The following is a 17432-nucleotide window of genomic DNA, read 5'->3' as shown; positions in this document are numbered from 1 at the left end:
AAGCATTGGTAAAATCATGAATTGAACATTTTTAAAGTTGATATTTGAGTTATAACGAAAGTCGGAAACACAAGTCGTCAGAAAACTAGAATTAATTCAAATGATATTATCTGATTTAACTAATTATACGATAATTCAGAGTTTATGAATTATTATTGTCAAACTTCTTTAATATTATTTTGAATGACCCGAATAAAAATTAGAAGGATAACCTACAAAAAGAAATAAGATTTCATCAAAAACATAGAATGTAAAAAAATGCCAAGTCTCGCAACACAATTCATCCGCTATAAAAAGTTGTGAAATCTCAGGTAAAACCAAGTTATTTATTTTAGTTAGTGTCTATGGAAGCACCTATTCAACAACTTTGTTATAAATAGTTTTATATACAAGAAGCCTCCCCAAACACAAAATCATAAAAATTTCTCTGCGGAAATGCATCATTCCCTTTTTTCGACTTTAGAATAACTAAAATCAGTTAAATCAGAACTGAAAAATCAGATCATGAAAAGATGTTCCTGCTTGACATAATAAACGCATTTCTTGTTAATAGGTATGAACTTAACCTAGTAGATACTGTAATTTAGACATCAATACCGTACTGAGAAAAAATGAAAATAAACAAAAATGAACGAACAAACCAAACCAAAACAAACCTAACTAAAGTAATCAAAACACGTTGTAAGCTAAAACGCGTCTTTTTACGAAATTTAATTGCCGAGTACTTTTCAAATCTTGCTACATTTTACAATATTTTATCAATAAATGAAAATGGTATACTGTCGCAAGAAGTTTTTTTGCGTGTCTATGTTTAGAAAAATTTCTAGAATGAAAAACAGAAACGTGTTTTCATGTAGCTGGTTTCAGCTACTCTAAAGTTGAAAAACTGAAAGTCATGCATTTCCGCAGAAAAAAAAAATTGTGGCATACTATTTACAAAGGCTTCCAAATACTAAATAAACAAATATTTCTTACATAACTGAAAGTAAACGAAACTTTAGCCTTTATACTTTTGAGGTTGCCTTTTCTACTAAAGCAAACATCAAAATTGATACGTATAGAGTAAATGTTCAAGTTCAATGGGGGCTGGCCACGTATGCAGGATGCAAGAAAACCGCCTACCGAAATCTCTTCTTTACGGTGAACTTGTAGTAGTTCAGTCATTCGGGATTTTTGCTTGGAAAAAAGTCCGGAAGTTTTTCAGGTTTATAGGTTTTGGGGTCCTTAACTAAAATCCATAAAACGCACATTCCAGACTTGCCGCCGGCGCCGTCATCTTGCCAAGATTTTGCGCCCAAAATCGGTATTTTGTGAATATCTCGAAAACTACGCGTTTTTCGTGAAAATTTGAGGAGAGCAAAATTAAAGAGAATAAAATTTCCAATAAAAAGGTTTTATGAAAATGTTTGCTCAAGTCAACCGTTTAGGCACAAAATCCCTGGAAATTTTACAATTTCGCGTAAAATATGATATATTATGTATAGTCGATTAGGGTTCACTAAAACTAGTTTTAGTTTAGTTTCTTCAATTTTGTCATAAAACAGTGGCGTATCATTAATTCACTCATTAATTTATGAATAATTAATTTCAATTATTGAAAATGTGTACTTGTTTCCACACCACCCAAGAGGTAAAGTACATGGCGCGTTTATTTTAACGTGGTCTTCCCGGAGGCCTACTCCACTAGATAAATTAAAAATTTATCTGCACAAGCCCGACGGTTTTGGCTCATTGATGTCAAAGTCGATCGTGTCTGCTGTGTTGGGCCCATCAGGGTGGTCTCTCGATACGTCCAACTCTTCATCTTCAGCCGCCAGAGGGATATCTACAGGCAAGTCCAACTGCTCTTCATCGGATTCGTCGAGTGACACTTCAATGACGTTGTCACAGGATTTCCCATTGCAGTATGCACAAATCATTGAACATTTTAATCCTGGTTTTTTGCATCCGCGGGCTTTACCATAGTTGTTGGTTTTGCATTTACAGGATAAAAATGCCTATAGGGATTTTGGAGCTGGATCTTTCAACGTTGTGGCTGGAGTAATGCCTGTTATTGTTTTGTTCTAGCCCCATTCTTCGGCATCTTTGGTACAACCAGACCAATGCTGAACCCGGTGGTAAGTTCGTAATGAATGCTGTCCAGCACGACAGTTAATTATTCATAATTTAATGATGAGCGAATTAATGATACGCCACTGTTTCATGACAAAATTGAAGAAACTAAATTAAAACTAGTTTTAGTGAACACTAATCGACATTTGATTTCGGAAAATCCACTATAATATATCATACTGTTACGGATTCCGTGGGTCCACTATTTAAACTCACGATAAAATACTTAACGAATTTATTTTCTCACTTTATACACAATTACTAACTTATAACACACAACAAACTAACTATTTATAAGATTCCTTCACCAAATTGTCCGATTTTCAATTTCCACGCGGTATATTCAAATTTCAAAAACTGTCTCAGTTGTTGATGGCTCCGGCTTATATACTCTATTGACTGCTTCTCGAAATTTCCCCAATTCTCGGAAAGCGTACTTCTTCATACCAGACAATTCTATTGTCTGATTCCCTTACTTCTCGACTTGACTAAAAGATGGCGCCTGAAAAGTCTTTTTAATTTCTGGCGGATACGTTGCGGTTGTGCAGGCAACCAGTAATACATTTTTAATTTCTGGCGGATAGGCCATTTTTCTTGACATTGCCCCCTTCTCAAATTTGATCGTCCCGATCAAGGTTTCCTGTCTGATATCTCTTCAATCGATCCAGATGAACTACTTTCATCTTACTTCTAGGGCTGCGTTGAATCCGGTACACAACATCATTTATCCTCTTGATGACTGTATAAGGACCTTCCCATGCTGGAGTTAACTTTGGGGACCTCCCTTTCTTGCGCTGTGGGTTATATAACCATACCATATCGTCCTGTTGAAATCCCGTAGAATTGGCTCTGAGGTCGTAACGAGCTTTCATCCGGTCACTGGCTAGCGTAATCTTACTTCTTACGGCCTTATGAATTTCCATTAACCTTTCCTTCAGTTCATCCGCGTAGTCCTCTACATTTGTGGTGCCGTCGTCTGGTGATCCGAACACCAAGTCACAAGGCAACCGTAATTCTCGACCAAATAAAATCTTCGATGGTGAAAGTCCGGTGGTGTTGTGAACTGCACTTCTATACGCCATTAGGAACAGCGGTATGTGTTGATCCCAATCTCTTTGATGTTCGGCCACCATTTTCGAGAGGTGTTCTTCAATGGTCTTATTGAATCTTTCGACCATCCCATCAGACTGCGGATGTAAAGCTGTTGTCCTAGTCTTGTGAATACCAAGCAGATCACACATCTTCTGGAACAGTCTTGACTCGAAGTTCCTTCCTTGGTCAGTGTGAAGCTCTAAGGGAATTCCAAATCTACTGAAGACATTATTGACTAATACTTCAGCTACAGTCGATGCTTCTTGGTTTGGAATGGCAAAAACTTCTGGCCATTTACTGAAATAATCCATCGCCACTAAAACGTACTTGTTGCCCTTGTGCGTTTCAGGGAATGGGCCTGCAATGTCAACAGCGATTCTTTCGAATGGCAGTCCAACGTTATATTGTTTCATTTTTCCCCTAGATCGAGTGCTTGGTCCTTGGCTGGCTGCACAAATTTTACATTGTCGACACCATTTCTTGACATCTTCGCAATAATCCACCCAGTAAAAGCGATCTCTCAGCTTGCTCAAGGTCTTGTTTACCCCAAGATGGGCTCCAGTTTTACCACCGTGAATTTCTTCCAATACCTGGGTAACTTTCTTCCTTGGTACCAGTAACTGAGTTGTTACTGTGCTGCCATCCGCACTTTCCCATGTGCGCTTTAACAATCCATTCTCAATAACCAGTGAATTCCACTGAGCCCAGAGAGCTTTGAAAACGAGCCCTCTGTCCGCAATATCCTGCCACGGTGGTCTCTCGCCGTTACCTTCCTTGAGCCGTAGTATTGCTCCGATGTCTGGATCTTCCATTTGATCTTTCCTCAATTGTGTCGTCGTCCACTGTTCATCGGTTCCAAGTTTAAACTCCTTATCATGACAGTGCCTTCACGTTGTTCCGTTTTACAGCAGTGCTTACAATCGGTTTGACAGGGTCTTCTGGATAAACCGTCTGCGTTACCATGCATTTTTCCAGCACGATGTTGGATGGTAAAGTGATACTGTTGGAGCTTCTCGAGCCATCGTGCTATTTGACCTTCAGGTTGTTTCATCTCCATAAGCCACTTGAGAGCCGCATGATCTGTCCTAATTAAAAATTCTTGGCCGTACAGATATTTATGAAAATGATCAACTGCCTTTACAATTGCTAGCAGCTCCTTCCGGGTAACGCAGTAATTCCTTTCTGGTTTGGATAGAACTCGACTGTAATATTCTATCACTCGTTCTTCGCCATCTTGCACTTGTGATAGCACTGCACCGATGCCGATGTTGCTGGCGTCGGTATCCAGGATATACCTTCCTTGTTGTTGTGGGTAGGCTAAAATAGGACTTGAACATAAAGCCGCTTTAAGTCTTTCAAAGGCTACATCACAATCGGTGTTCCATTCGTAGCCGACTTCATCACCTGTAAGTTTATGTAAAGGTGCAGCTATGTTGGCAAATCCCTTGACAAATCTTCTGTAATATGTGCATAAACCCAGAAAACTTCTAAGTTCATGTTTGTCGCGAGGTTTAGGCCAATCCTTGATTGCAGCGATTTTCTTCTGGTCGGTGTAAATTCCGTCTGCTGAGACTACATGACCCAAGAATTCCACTTGTCGCTGGAATAAACTACACTTCTTCGGGTTCAAGTACAGGTGAGCATTCCGTATGCGGCCGAAGACATCTTCTAAATTTCGCAAATGCTCCTCAAAAGTTCTTCCCATAACCAATACATCGTCGAGGTAAACCAAGCACGTTTTCCAAGTTAATCCTCTTAACACCACCTCCATGAGACGTTCGAAAGTGGCTGGAGCATTGCATAATCCAAACGGCATGACCTTGAATTGGTATAGTCCGTTTCCTGTAGAAAAAGCCGTCTTTTCTTTGTCTTCCTCGTCCAGACCAACTTGCCAGTATCCACTCTTTAAGTCGAGAGTGGAGAACCAGCACGAACCTGCCAGTGTGGTTAACGTGTCGTCTATACGTGGCAGTGGGTAGCTGTCCTTCTTAGTGACGTCATTGAGCTTCCGATAGTCCACGCAGAATCGTGTACTACCATCTTTCTTCGTCACCAAAACAACAGGAGATGACCATGGACTCGATGATTCTTCGATAACTCCATCTTCTAGCATCTTATCTACCATTGTCTCCATTTCTTGTTGTTTGGAAAGGGGCACCCTTCTAGGACGTTGTCGAATCGGCTGAGCATGACCAGTATTAATCCGGTGCTTCACAAAATCCGTTTTCCACTGTTATTTTTCTCAAAAATACCGCCATGCTTTCGCAGGAACTGCTTAGCCTTCTGTTTCTCCTCATATGTTAGGTGATCCCATGGCTGTTCTAGATGTTTTAGTGTTTCTTTGGATGCCATTTGTGTAACAGCTGACGACACTTCATCACATCGGGTGACACTTCTTACAGGTTCGCAGATGGCTATCTTGTCACCTTTTTGAATCTTGACACAATTCGGGAAAACATTCGCAATTCTGATCGGTATATTCTTGTCGGTGTTCACCAATGACTTTCCTACTAAGTACCTATCTTGTTTCTTGTCGCCACTTTTTACCAGTCCAACACAGCACCCAGCGATTTTCTCCACTTTACCGAATACGATCTTCTCGGTATTACCAGGTATCACCACAGTTTCCGCTGATCTTACATCCATTCTGCCTGGTCCCTCGTCTGGAGATAACATGAACTCTTCATATCCAATATTTAAGATATTTCTCTGGTGATCGAACGAAAATCCATGTTGACGAATCATATCCATGCCCAAGATGAAGTCATCTTCAATATCTGCCACTAAGACGCTATGCTGAAACTTCAAATTTCCTAACTTCAGTTCGACGATAGCCTTTCCCCGTGCAACGGCCATTTCCCCCGTAACTGTACGTAAACACACTCTTCTTCCCAGAGACATCAGCTTCAATCCTTGCACTGAGTTAGCCCGCACCAACGATACCATAGCGCCAGTATCCACAGTCATTCGAATTCCCTTTCCATTGACTTTCCCGTCGATCACCAAGCTGTCAGCGGTTGTTCCTAGACTCCTAATGGAAAAAATCCTGGGGGCTCTGTTCTCCCCAGTCAATACTCGCCCCTTAGTATTGACTGATTTTAGTTTTCCTGGTGCCTACGTTCTCTGGATGCTGAACGGGATCGCATGAACGCGGCAATCCCGTTTGATGTGGCCATTCCTGCCACATCTATAGCACCTTATGTCCTGGGATCTTCTCTGGTTCTCTGTCTGGTTATTGTTGACTCCCTTGTTTATTAGTAGCTCACATAGTTTGTCGAATTTTCTACACATCTCCTCCAAACTTCTGTGGGTACTCTCGGGCTGTTCCTCTACCGTTACCGATCTTATCTTCGGTCTAGGGATGGCGCTAAAAGCAGCTTCAATTTCTAGCGCCCTGACCAGTGCTTCGCTGCTGGTGGAAAATCGGGATATTTGCAGCGCCCTCTGCAATTCGTTGTCCCTCAGTCCGCTGATAAAGCACTGAGCAGCGAGTTCCTCCCTAAATCCTTCCGGTGCCTCAGGATACGCTAGGTGTACCAGCCGACGTAAGTCTGCTTCAAATTCCTGCAGACTCTCCGGACCTCTGCAGGCGTGTCTTGATCTGTGCCTGGTAAAGTTGGCGTCGATGTTGGTCGCCATATCTTCTGTCCAGTGCAGCGACCAAGTTTGATATTCCTGCTGTTGGGCTGCAGGAATAGTTTGCAGTAGTTCAGGGCAGGGCCACGCAGCGCGATGACAAGTGCCGCTGCTTTCTCCTGGTCAGTCCATCCATTGGCAGCAGCCGCTGCTTCAAACTGGCGGTGGTACATCGTCCAGGTGGTTTTGTCCATCGTAGGTCGGGGCCTTGAGGGTTCGCAGTTCCATGAACGCCAGGTGTCTTTACTTGTACCTTGGTCTTCTGTAGGTCCATCTCCAATCTTTCTATCTTCTGCTGAAGGCGCTCCTCCAGATCTTCTACAGCTTCTTGGAAGTGGTTCTGTTGTTCCTGGCAACGTACTTCCAACATTGATTGTTGCTTTTTTTCCATTTTTTCGAAACTTTTCTTGATACGGTCCTGCTCTTCAAGCTTTTCTTCTTGTCGACGCACTTCAAAACCTTGTAAAATTTTCTCGATCCGGTCCTGTTCCTCTTGTCTTTCTTTTTGATGACGCGCCTCTAAGCCTTCCAGAATTTTCTCAACCCGGTCCTGTTCTTCTTGTTTTTCTTTCTGCCGACGCACTTCTAGATTTTCTACAATTTTCTCCAACCGTTCTTGTCTGATTTCTTGATTCTCCATAAGCATTTTCTGTAGTTGGTCTTGTTCTTCTTGACGTCGTAATTTTTCCTCTTCCTTTTCTCTTTCTAATTTCTCCATAAAATCGCCCAATAATTTGCTTACTTCCTCCATTTTCTTCGCTTGCTGTCTCGTACCAACCATAAAAATTCCCAAATTCGGTGTAAAAATCGTCCAATCCACTTAATTTCTTCTTAAAATCCTCTTGAATCCCACTTCTGACACCAATTGTTACGGATTCCGTGGGTCCACTAATTTAAACTCACGATAAAATACTTAACGAATTTATTTTTCTTACTTTATACACAATTACTAACTTATAACACACAACAACTAACTATTTATAAGATTCCTTCACCAAATTGTCCGATTTTCAATTTCCACGCGGTATATTCAAATTTCAAAAAACTGTCTCAGTGGTCGATGGCTCCGGCTTATATACTCTATTGACTGCTTCTCGAAATTTCCCCAATTCTCGGAAAGCGTACTTCTTCATACCAGACAATTCTATTGTCTGATTCCCTTACTTCTCGACTTGACTAAAAGATGGCGCCTGAAAAAGTCTTTTAATTTCTGGCGGATACGTTGCGGTTGTGCAGGCAACCAGTAATACATTTTTAATTTCTGGCGGATAGGCCATTTTTCTTGACAATACTTTACGCAAAATTGTAAAAATTCCAGGGATTTTGTGCCTAAACGGTTGACTTTAGCGAAATTTTTCATATAACCTTTTTTATAGAAAATTTTATTCTCTTTAATTTTGCTTTCTTAAAATTTTTGCGAAAAATGCATAGTTTTCGATATATTTACAAAATACCGATTTTGAGCGCCATCTTGGCAAGATGGCGGCGCCGGCGAGAAGTCTGGAAATGTGCATTTTATGGATTTTAGTTAGGGAACCCAAAACCTATAAACTTGCAAAGTTTCAAAACTTCCGGACTTTTTTCCAAACAGGCCCCTTTTTTGATCCCCAATGACTGAACTATAGAGGGTAAGAGGAAACTGAGTAGACAACTCAAAAGATACAAGGATGGTTTTCATGAAAACTTAAAGGGAATAAGTATGCAGCATAAGTGGGAAGAAGCAGCACACAATAGAACGCAATGGAGGAGAATTGTAAATTCTGTTAATAATGACAACCAAAAAGTAAAGAGGCAACAAAGTAATGAGATTTTTGAATGTCCGGAGAGCGGAAGAGAGATAACATCACGTATCGGGCTTTTCAGTCACAGAAAAGCTCATGACAGGAAAAGCTTTGCGTAACCATCTTTTGATGCGTGTCAAATACTCGTGAGCGAGTAATGGCAGTAAGTAAGTCATGTTCAATGTTAGTAACCATCTTCGCAATGAAAGATAAAAAATGTCTTTATGTACCTGGTAATGTAAATATCTTCTCTCTTTACAGTTCCATCTCCGATTTTGGCTTTTAAGGCTTCTCCTACTTCCGGTTCGTTACCATAAAGGTGAGCACAGTCTATGTGACGGTAGCCTATGTCTATGGCATCTTTTACTGCTTGTGTTACCTCACCAGGTTTGGACTGTAAAATAAGCAGTCAATATTATATAAATTGTTATAGGATCATCAGGTTGCTAGAGAGTGCAACAGTTCATGTAGCAATACAATCATACGGTAATCCCTCGAAGCGATATCTACGATCGCTTACAAAATATTCTATAAAAACTAACGCTAGGAGGTGTTTTTAGGCTTGTCTATTGTAGCTATTCCAGACTAAAATATTGAACGAAAACTGAAATCACACGTTTATAGCATCCAAACATCAAAATATATCTAAATCTTTCTAAATTAAAATTTTAGCGTATGAAAAGGTGTATGGATGATTGCATTATATTTTTATTTTGTATAAAATATAAAATATAATATGACTATACCGAATTTGTCTGAAAAGTAGCTCCCCCCATAACTATTTTATTTTTTCAGGTAAAACATCGAGATTTGGTATGTGAGTATGATATAAATGAGGATTGATTGATGTATTCAATTCTTTTTGGTCACTTCCTGTTTTACCGGAAATGGCTACAATACTGACGATTTATTGGTGTTGCGAAAATGCAGAGATAAGGCTTTGCAGAAAAGCTTAGCTGCAAAAAAGTGCAGAAACAGTTTAAACAGTATTTTAATAAACTATAAAAGTTTTTTTATTTAAAATATATATCCGATTATATGCACAATTCTATTTTAAAAACACACCTGGTTTTTATTAGTTCACATAACCGAGCGTTTACTGTAGTATACCGTGCTGGCAACTTTTACTTTTGGGTCGGCATTTACGTGTGTGGAAGTAAATCGCATAGGGATCTTATTAAGTCGGAGTGAGAGAAATGCGACCTACCGACGCGACACGCGACGGTGTGCTATTGCGGCGTTGCCGATACGCCTTTCCCTATCAAGTAAAGTAAAATCACGATCGCAAACCGCTTATTTTTAAAAGACTCTTTTTTCAAGAGATAACTAGATAAAATCATTAGACATGTTTCTGAGCATCTGAAATGGAATTATAATGATATCGTTAGGATGTCATTTTTTTATAACGAGAAAATGTCAGTAATCGCGATAATTTAAAACTCAACTTTTTAACACATAACAGGCCTCAAGGACCACTTTAGATATTGAAACTTTTTTTTATTTTCAAGATCGGATATTTTACAATATGTTCGATAAGGTTGTTTTTACCATTCAAAAATTGTAAACAATCCAACCATTTACTTTTAAAGCATAGCAATTTTCAGCAATCGTGTAATTTTTTTATTGATAAAGATTTTCACATACTGTCTACAAAGAAAATACAGCAGAAATATTAACAAAGTTCTTGAAAAAACTACAATCTCTTATTTCTAATAGATTTCGAGATATCGATTTTTGAATTCAGAGTTCTTATAGCGCGACCACTATCGAACACCCACTCAATTCCACTTATTTTTACCAAAAATGCAAGTTTCTAGCTTGCACTTAAAAAAATTCAAGCTACAGCGAAAATGACGACTCGTTAATAAATAAACAAATCAAGTATCACGAGACGTAATTAAATCGTGAAGCTGAACGTATGACGTACACCTTTCCCTAGAACTTTAAGTACTGACAGAGGTATTGATTGGGTCGACCGGTCAACTGCGACAATCCCTTATGCTATATCTATCCTCTTCCACGTCTCTTAGCGATGTGCACAGTTTCTCGGTTTATTTCATACGTTTGACAACGTGTTTACTGTCCTCTCTTTGTTCAGTACATTATAAACGCATTGTACTCTTCTTACATACGGAAATCTCGACCCAAGACTAACCTTTGCCAGCCCTTAGTATATGATCTAGGGATAATATGAACAACGCAATAAATTAAATAAAAGCATGTAAAAAGAATTATACTCAATGGGAAGTATTTAGCCACTATAATTTTAAATTAAATCAAAGGTTAAAGTTGACAGTCATGTTATTATCAACGTAAGTGTGATTAAACCTAACTAAGTGATAAAACTAATAACAACATGATAAAAATTTAAGATATATTTGATGACATAATTAGAATATCGGCTGTTAACCTTGAAATTTTCGCCGTTGTATTTTTAACGCAACATCTGTACATACAAAATAATAATAAAAAAAATTAAAAGAATTTTCTTTTTTTTACTTGGAGTTGTTTCTTAATATGACAGGATAGCTTACAATAAAATATATATATATATATATATATATATATATATATATATATATATATATATATATATATATATATATATATATATATATATATATATATATATATATATATATATATATATATATATATATATATATATATATATATTATATTCTTTCATAAAAAAAACAATATAACCAATGTCAAAAAAATAAATAGTAAATAAAGCTTATGCTAAAGCCGGTCCCAGACCCTACGTGCATTTGTGGTGGTGTAATATCTAGTAACCAACATGGTTTTATGACGGGTAGATCCACCTTTACGAATTTAGCATGTTTTACGCAATATATATCTGAATGCATTGATAGTAATGGGCAGGTGGATGTTATATATACGGACCTTGCCAAAGCATTTGACAAATTAAATCATTCTATATTACTGGACAAACTTAACTCTATGGGTTTTACTAGACCATCTTTATTATTTTTAAAATCTTATCTCTCTCAAAGAAAGCAATTTGTCTCATATAGTGGCTACTGTTCGACTGACTATATTGCTACGTCAGGAGTTCCTCAGGGATCAAACCTGGGCCCACTTTTATTTCTATTATTTATTAATGATCTAGATAATATCCTTAAGTGTTTTAGACTATTTTTTGCTGATGATTTAAAAATTTTCTTGCGTATATCGGATAGAGCGGATTGTAGTTTCTTGCAGACACAGATTGATCGCGTTGTAGAATGGTGTGATGGGAATAAACTAAAGTTAAATGTTGATAAGTGTAAGATAGTGACATTTTCCAGAAAAAAGAATGTACAGTATTTTAATTATAATATAAATAATACCGAATTGGAACGACTTAGTGTAATCAAAGATCTTGGAGTTTATTTTGATTCGTCTTTTTCATTTAGTGATCATATTATAACCAAGGTACGAGAGGCTCTTAAATTTTACGGCTTTATAGTTCGCAACTGTGCGTCTTTTACTGACTCAAATGCATTTTTAATATTATACTCAGCATACATTCGATCTAAACTGGAATATGCTTCATTGATTTGGTACCCTGTGTATACCTGTTACAGGCAGCTTATTGAGAGAGTACAGAGAAGATTTTTGAAATTTGTTTCATATAAAGTTAGCGGAGTGTATCCTGAAAGGGGTATTCCCAACATTAATTTAATTAGCACCTTTCAGTTGCAAACTCTCGATTTGAGAAGAAAGTGTGCATCAATAGTCTTCCTGTATAAGCTGTTGCATAATGCGATAGATAGTTCTGAGCTTGTTGCACATATAGATTATTTGGTTCCTAACATTTTATTGTGCCAGAGCCAGAACTAATTTGTTGCTTAAATCTCCAGTTTATGTCATGTGTAGCAATTATAACGTAATATCTGATAAATGTGATATTTTCTTTGATAACTTAAGTCACATAATTGCTTTAGCTAATATGCTGCACAGCGGTGTGATTTGAGTTTTTTTTGTTTATATAGTGTTTTGTTTTTATAGTTTGTTTATATTTGGATTTTTTTTTGTTTTGTTCATCTGTACTTGATATCTGATTTTGGTATCATTCACCTTTCAGTGCTTTTTACTTCTGTTAATTTTTAAGATTTAATTTACATTGATATGTTTTTTTCATTTATTTTTTATTTAGAGGTTAATGTATTACTAATTTATAGATATATATTGTAAAATTGTCCTATAATTGGTTTGTAACTGTTGGGCAATAAAGATATTATTATTATTATTATTATTTGGCGAATGTGCGAACATTGTACTGCGGCTTCGGCCACACGCTACGTTATTTGTAAAAATGCGTCCAATGACAAATATTTCCCGTAGTAGAGCAACGCAAGAAATACACAAGTGAACTGAGGGAAGCGCGCCGCTAAAACAAAAAAAACATGTAAACAAATAGCCGTAGCGTCTGGGAGTAATTCCGAAGTTGACTACGTCGCACTACGAGCTCCTTTGATTCGTGCCAGTTTACTGACAACCGGCGCCGGGAAAATGACGAAGTATGAATCTTCGTCGAAGGTAACCTCCCACACGCTACGCGAATAAGCTCGAATACCGAATATTCGCCAAAGGCACGTAGTGTCTGGGACCGGCTTAAGCTTCTCTAAGAATTTTTTGTAAATTGATATGATAATTGAACTCAATCTGATTTTGATATTTACTGAACTTTTAAATTTTGCAATTTTTTCAATATTGTAATGGTTTTTAAATACAAAATATACACTCCGGTACGAAAAACGGGCACCTTAAAATTTTGATGCGTTTTATAGTTTAATCAGTGCCGTAAATACCCTTTTCTGCGCCCTGTGCGAGCTTCTATAACTGCGCCCTTGTTTTTATTAGATATTATAGGTACCCTAGAGCAATGCTATGTATAGGCCTACTTTATTTCATTCAGGGTGATAAAATAAAGCACAAAGAACTTGAGGTTGGTGGACCAATTATCTAATATTTTGGAAAAAAAATATCTACTTTTTTAAACAAATGATGTGGGCAAACAATGTCATTTGACAAACGCGAGACATTTGATTTTAAGTGAACCCTTCGCCTATTATATCATACCACCCACTATGTCATACTCACTAAAAGATGCTGCTTAAGATTTAAGTTTTGGGTCACTATATGATCTTCATACTTCTATAATAAAATAACACCCTGCGAAGTTTCAGTAAACTATAAATTAATTTAATTTGAAGTACTTGGTATGGTAGAATTTTTGAATAAGGAAGGAAGGTAGCATAATATAAATTGCATTTAAGAATGAATTAGTGAAAAAACTTTTATTGGAAAATATTTACAAGATTATTCACAACTACACAATACACAAATGAATAAGACTACAAATGAATGAGTTCAGATAGTAAAGATTTATTAAAGCAAGCCATAAACTTTTTTAAAGATTTACTTTTCGCGCTTTCTTCATTGCGAAATCGTTGAAAACCTTTTCATACGATAGGCACCGTCCTATGTCGCGTTCAATTGAGAAAATCGCTAGGCCGGTAACCTTGCTTGGCCAATCATCGAGCGCAAGTAAGATTTTATTAATTTAAGCTTACTGAATGATCTTTTGCAGGAAGCTACAGTCACTGGCATTGTTAAAAAAAATCTTTATAGCGACTACTATATTGGGAAACATCTCTTTTAAATCTAATTCTGCCATTCTTGCGTCCCCCAGAGTCTACGCCCTGTGCCTGGGCACCGGTGGCACTGCCCTATTTACGGCACTGAGTTTAATATATTTTGTTCTAGTTGATCGATTTTGATGGATCCCTTTCTAAATTAAAAATGAAAGATCCTATCTATAATTATACGAGGCAAAACAAAATGTTTATATTTTGATGAAAGTTTGAAACATCCTTTCAACAAGGAATTTAAAAATCAGTTCATCTAGGTAGGTACATCCTTTCTCGATAATTTGTATTTTGGTTCATCTCAATATCTTTATTTTTGTTTTTGTTTGGTCTTAATTCGCTTTTGAAGAAGACACTCATTTTTTTCGTAATTTTTACACTAAAACCATGCCTTTGCTTTTGGTGCTAGTCAACAAACATGTGTACGGTATACTTCTCACAAATGGTTATAGTTTTGACAGTAACTATCGGATAGTACAGTTCGGGAGGGTATTTAGGTTTTTATTATTTGTCCAACCAAATCTACTATATAGTAAACCTGCACAACATTTATGCAAACAAAATTACGAAATTGTTATACATGTTCAATTTGTAGTCGTCTTGTTAGTGTAGAGTATGCACTCACTTGTAATCTACAGTGAATCCATGGTTTGACCCGACACATCCTTTTCACTATTTGTTTTTGTTTCTTCTGTTGCGAAATTTTGTAGCATACAATGGCGGCAGCCAGTTTTTGCTTAACCATATTATTTAAATTTTATAACAGAACTCACATCGCACAAGTTGCTCTGGACACGGGGTAAAGAGCACTCTCGTGGTTATCTCCGATTAGGGAATGCAATCCCGCACCAAAATTTCAATCCGGCAAACCCGCGGGATTAAAGCAATCAATCCCGCGGATCCGCAAAATTACGGGACTGTAAGCAATAATAGTCCTAAATGGTACAAAAGGCATTGTACATTTTGCATAGGTCCACAATATATTGATATAGCGTATATCTTAAACTAGCTGTACAGAAATTTGGACCGATGTATACAGGATGTTCGAAAAATATATTTAATATTAAACAAACTTAAATTTTATTATAATTGATCTACTTATTTTATAATTCAAAATATTATTCTGATGGATATTGAAGTTGGTTAGGTTTTTTTAACTTGTGTTAGTTATCTGCTTTTAGATACACTCTATATCAATAATTTTTGGCATATGTAGAATGTACAAAGCTTTTTGTACCATTTAGGGCCATACGTATGACTAAAAATGCATATTTTTCGAAAAAACTTCGTATTTTCCTTAAAACAAAGAAAATAAAAAACCGATCATATTGTTTTTTCTAATTTCAGTACAGATTAGTCGTACTTGGTAAAAATTTCGATTTTTTAAAAATTGTAAATTTCCGGTAAAAAAGATTCTTGGCCAAATTTTCTTACTCTTATAAAACACCCTGTATACGAGAATTCGCTAAATATATTTTCGAAAACCACATAGCATCTTAATCACAATAGATGCATCTAAAAAATGTCCAAACCGCATCCCAAAATCTTTTTTTAGTTCAAGACATATTCAACTTTATATTTACCCTAAAATTTTGCTTGTCCTGATAATTATGTCCGCCAGTTTATTTGACGAAATTGTCCACAAGTACTAGTTAAACGCTTTTCTTCACTTACGCACATACGCCAGAAAGAAATCTAACAAGTGCTTGTTTCACTTATTTTTAATGGCCAAGCCGAAAGGGGAATCCTTCGGGTTCCGAGCGTCGACGCCTCGGCCCGGAACCTTCCCGGAACGAAACGGTTTGACCTTGATCGAGATCGAGTTACCCAGTACTAATGTGTCAATCCCGCAGATCCCGCCCGGTAAATCCCGCAACTTTGATCCCGCGGAATCTCAGAGAGATCCCGCATTTGCGGGATTGCATTCCCTATCTCCGATATAACCCGGAGAGTAAAAATTCGCGAATTTTCTCTCAAATGGACAAGTTCAACTCTCGAGAGTAACTCTCGCGAGAACATCTCAAGTGGGCACCTAGCTTAATATTACTGAATTAAAATCGTCAACATTTTAGGAGCAATTTAAGAGAACTATCTTAAATTATTAATAACTTATTTATAAACTTACTTTCCATGTTCCTAAACCAAATACTGGAAATTCCTGTCCGTTATTAAACTTAATTTTTGGTACTTTGCTAGCCATATTTATAACACGACTGATAACACAGATTCACTCCGTATCAATGAACTAGGAAATAACGTAAGACTGTGTCGTGTCTAAATATATACGTTCGTAGTCTGGTATTGTAAATATTCTTGTTATCTTATGGATACATTGGATACGTGCGATATTTTAGACGTTTGTTTGTTTTTCTGTGCATTGTCGTACAGTTTTACAAGATATTTCGAATTCGATAGAAAGTTTTATCTTGTTAAGTACCATATGATGTATAGGAAATTTACGATAAATATCTGCTACTGCGGTTACTAAATAGACTCATATTAATTCTCTCCGATGTAGGATAAGTTTGCATTTTCAGCTTATTTCTGATATTTTTACGCACGCTGGGAGTAAAAATTCAAGGCCGTGACACGACACGCGAGACGACAGGTGAGAGGAAAAGTGGTAAAGACAGCCTACGGCTTAGAAAAAATCGTCCGATTTAAATGAAATTTGGGAGGTCAATAGATTGGACCAAGGCCAACTTGACCGTGTATACGGCACGTGTATATGGTCCGATTTTGGTGGGTAGACTATGTGAGCGACGGTGTATACGGTCTCACCCTGCAAAGTTGGATACGTCGTTTCGTTTACATCTTCATCAGGGTGATGGGATTCTTCTTCTTCTTAAAGTGCCAAGCAGATTCCTGCGTAGGCGACCGTCCATTTGCATCCTGTCAGATTTCTCTATTTAAAGCAGCATTTTGGAGAGACATAAAGTCATGTATTCCCGTCCATTGTCGAATGTTCCTGAGCCATGAAAGTTTTTTTCTTCCTATTCCCCTTTTTCCTTCGATTTTTCCTTGTAGGATAAGACGTTGGAATTCATAACGAGGACCACGCAGGATGTGTCCCAAATAAGACGTCTTTCTTTTCTTAATGGCGTCGAATAGTTCACGGCTAGTCAGACCGGCTTTTCCAAGGACTTCTTCATTT

The 17432-nt window shown here is 37.3% G+C and overlaps 1 protein-coding gene across 1 annotated transcript in view; it reads right to left on the bottom strand.

The window, feature by feature from the left end:
* The window catches only part of LOC115886829 (aldo-keto reductase family 1 member B1-like), a 29200-nt gene extending 12562 nt beyond the window's left edge, over window positions 1-16638 (bottom strand). The window contains exons 1-2 of the mRNA XM_030906135.1: window positions 16404-16638; window positions 8852-9015 (exon numbers count right to left, since the gene is read on the bottom strand). Of these exons, the coding sequence (XP_030761995.1) occupies window positions 8852-9015; window positions 16404-16478 (239 nt within the window). The 5' untranslated portion in view covers window positions 16479-16638. The remainder of the gene's footprint in view (window positions 1-8851; window positions 9016-16403) is intronic.
* Window positions 16639-17432: the final 794 nt, after the last annotated feature.

The sequence above is a fragment of the Sitophilus oryzae genome, unplaced genomic scaffold, assembly GCF_002938485.1.
Source record: "Sitophilus oryzae breed Bouriz unplaced genomic scaffold, Soryzae_2.0 scaffold_499_pilon_pilon, whole genome shotgun sequence".
Taxonomy (NCBI): domain Eukaryota; kingdom Metazoa; phylum Arthropoda; class Insecta; order Coleoptera; family Curculionidae; genus Sitophilus; species Sitophilus oryzae.
This window is presented reverse-complemented; position numbering and strand designations above follow the sequence as displayed.